This window comes from Agelaius phoeniceus, chromosome 37 (assembly GCF_051311805.1).
Source record: "Agelaius phoeniceus isolate bAgePho1 chromosome 37, bAgePho1.hap1, whole genome shotgun sequence".
Lineage (NCBI taxonomy): Eukaryota > Metazoa > Chordata > Aves > Passeriformes > Icteridae > Agelaius > Agelaius phoeniceus.
In genome coordinates this window covers 288084-291515 of record NC_135302.1, presented here as the reverse complement: position 1 = coordinate 291515, position 3432 = coordinate 288084, and the positions used below count along the sequence as shown (strand labels likewise).

The 3432-nt window shown below is 51.4% G+C and overlaps 1 protein-coding gene across 1 annotated transcript; it reads left to right on the top strand.

The window, feature by feature from the left end:
- Positions 1-1300: 1300 nt before the first annotated feature.
- Positions 1301-2955, top strand: LOC143691919 (uncharacterized). The gene is made up of 4 exons (XM_077170958.1): positions 1301-1486; positions 2018-2137; positions 2238-2276; positions 2547-2955. Exons 2-4 carry the CDS (start codon positions 2075-2077, stop codon positions 2748-2750), a joined length of 306 nt encoding a protein of 101 aa, XP_077027073.1. The 5' UTR covers positions 1301-1486; positions 2018-2074; the 3' UTR covers positions 2751-2955.
- The last annotated feature ends 477 nt before the right edge of the window (positions 2956-3432 follow it).

The window sequence follows — 3432 nt, the reverse complement described above, 5'->3', positions numbered from 1 at the left end:
TCTTGTGACGCCGTCCCCTCACGATTTTCCCGCCTTTTTCTGTCACATGACTCTGTCCCCTCACGATTTTTCCACCTTTTCCCCTCACGATTTTTCACCTTTTCCCCTCACGATTTTTCCACCTTTTCCCCTCACAATTTTTCCATCTTTTCCCCTCACGATTTTTCACCTTTTCCCCTCACGATTTTCTATCTTTTCCCTCACAATTTTTCCATCTTTTCCCCTCACGATTTTCCTGCTTCTCCTCCATCTTGTGACGCTGTCCCCTCACGATTTTCCCGCCTTTTTCTGTCACGTGACTCCATCCCCTCACGATTTTTCCACCTTTTCCCTCACAATTTTTCCATCTTTTCCCCTCACAATTTTTCACCTTTTCCCCTCACGATTTTCTATCTTTCCCCTCACGATTTTTCCATCTTTTCCCCTCACGATTTTTCACCTTTTCCCCTCACAATTTTCTATCTTTTCCCTCACGATTTTTCCACCTTTTCACCTCACGATTTTTCCACCTTTTCACCTCACGATTTTCCTGCTTCTCCTCCATCTTGTGACTCCGTCCCCTCACGATTTTCCCGCCTTTTTCTGTCACGTGACTCTGTCCCCTCACGATTTTTCCACCTTTTCCCCTCATGATTTTCCCGCCTTTTCCCTCACGATTTTTCCACCTTTTCCCTTCACAATTTTTCCACCTTTTCCCCTCATGATTTTTCCACCTTTTCCCTCACAATTTTTCTACCTTTTCCCCTCACGATTTTCCTGTCTGTCCTCCATTTTGTGACCCCGTTCCCCTCACGATTTTCCCGCCTTTTCCCCTCACGATTTTCCTGCTTTTTCCTCCATTTTGTGACCCCATCCCCTCACAATTTTTCCTTCTCCGTCCGTTTTGTAATCCCATTCCCTCACAAGTTTCCCGCCCTTCTTCCATTTTGTGATTATTTCCCCTCATGACTTTTCTGCCTCCCCTCCATATTGCGACCCTGCCCCTCACAATTTTCACACTTTTTCCCTCACAATTTTCCCACCTGTTCCTCCATTTTGTGACCCCATCCCCTCACAATTTTTCCACCTTTTCCCCTCACAATTTTCCCACCTTTTCTCCATTTTGTGACCCCGTCCCCTCACGATTTTCCCACCTTTTCCCCTCACGATTTTCCCGCCTTTTCTCCATTTTGTGACCCCATCCCCTCACGATTTTCCCACCTTTTCCCCTCATGTTTTTTCCACCTTTTCCCCTCACGATTTTCCCGCCTTTTCTCCATTTTGTGACCCCATCCCCTCACGATTTTCCCACCTTTTCCCCTCACGATTTTCCCACCTTTTCCCTCACAATTTTCCCGCCTTTTCCTCCATCTTGTGACGCCGTCCCCTCACGATTTCCCCGCAGGAGGAGGGGCTCAAATTGACTTTCCAGAAACATCGGCTGGGGCCCAACGGGGCCCAACGGGCACCCAACCCCCCCAAGAAAAACAGCAAGAAACTGGTAGAGGTGAGGCGATTTTGGGGAAAAAAACCCCAGTTTTGGGAGTTTCAGGGCACCGCGGGATTTTTGGGAAGTGTGGGTTCCTTTGCGCTCACATTTATCAATGGGGTTTGGGGAAGGTGATCAAAAATTGGGGTTTGCTGTTGGGTTTTGAGGTTGGTGACAGAATTCGGGAGTTTCCTGTCAGGTTTCTGAGTACTTATGCCAAAATTCGGATATTTCTCATTAGATTTTTGGGTTGTTTCAGGGTTTTGTGCCCAAATTTGGGGTTTCCTACCACTATTTTGATGTTTCCTGTCAAATTTTTGAGTTGTTTTTGGGGTCGATGCCAAAATTAGGAAGTTTCCTACCAGATTTTGGATTGTTTTTGGGTTTGTGCCCAAATTTTGCGGTTTCCCATCAGATTTTGGGGTTTCCCAGGAAAATTTGGGCGTTTCCTGTAAGACTTCGGGTTTTTTTCACGGTTTTGTGCCAGAATTTTGGGTTTTTCCCCGATTTTCGGCGTTTTTTCCCAAAATCCCTGCTTTTCCCCCCAAGCTGGAGCTGCGCTGCCTCGAGGGGCTCCGGGACCCCCCCGGGGACCCCGAGGGCACCATGGGGGCCCCTCCCCCTCACCGCGGAGATGGCCCCGAATTCGCCGACCCCCGGCTGCATCCGGTGAGCCCCAAAAACCCCGCCATTCACCCCAAAATGCTGAATTACCCCAAACTCTCCCGAATTAACCCAAATTTTCTTCTCACCCCCCCCCCCCCTTCAGTTCGTGGAGCAGCGGCGGGAAAAGTGGCACCGGAAAAAGGTAATTTGGGAACGGCCAAAATTCCCAAAACTCCCCAAAAACAGGGCTGGGGGCGGGGCCAGAGCCCCCTCCTGTCATTCAGGGGGGTCCTGGCCCCTCCCACTCCTTCAGGGGGTGGGGCATGTTTAAAAATTTGGGCGGTTTTAATGATTTTGGGGCGCTTTAAAGTATTTTATATTTATTTTATGAATTTGAGGGTGTGGCTAGGCCTGACCACACCCATTTAAGCCCCACCCCCTCAATAATAATTCTCTTTCTCCTCCCCTGCAGTTCATCCCCTCCCCCCCCTCAGGTTTGGACCTTTCCAAGATGGTGGCGCTGATGGGGGGCGGAGCCAGCAGCACAGGGGGCGTGGCCTCTCCTTCCTTAGCCCCGCCCCCACGCTTCCGGCCAGAAGAGGAAGCGGAAGCAGGAAGTGGGTGCTGCCCCCTGCTGGCCGACCCCATGTTGCCACCCACTTCCGACTCGGATTAAGCCCCGCCCCTTTTCCTGCCGGGGCCACGCCCCCCTCCCCATATTTATATAAATATGTAAAATGTCTCTGTGTCATAGGGGGGCGGGGGCGGGGGGCGGGGCTGAGACGGGCGGGGCCGAGTGGGGCGGGGTCGATGTGGGCAGGGCTGGCAGGACGGGAGGGGCCTGGTGGGGTTTTTTTTTTAATAAAAGGTTTGGAAATGGAGCACCTGCTGTGAGTGATTTTCTCCTAATTACCTGCTAATTAAGCGCCTCATTTGCATCCTTGATTCGTACTGCTCCCTCATTAACACCTTTAATTAAGCACTTCTGGTAATTTAAGATGTCCACACTCACAATTCCATTTATCGCCACCGGGTGGCGCCCACTGAGCTCCCCTCACGATTTTGCCGCCATTTCCTATCACGTGACCGCATCCTCTCAAGATTTCCCCGCCCCTCACGATTCCCCGCCTCTCTTTGTCACGTGACCCCCGCCCCCTCACGATTTCCCCGCCTCTCTTTGTCACGTGACCCCCGCCCCTCACGATTCCCCGCCTCTCTTTGTCACGTGACCCCCGCCCCCTCACGATTCCCCGCCTCTCTTTGTCACGTGACCCTCGCCCCCTCACGAATTTCCCGCCTTTCCCCCGTCACGTGATGCAGGAGCGCCGCCATTTTTCGTCCCCACTTTTTATTTTTTA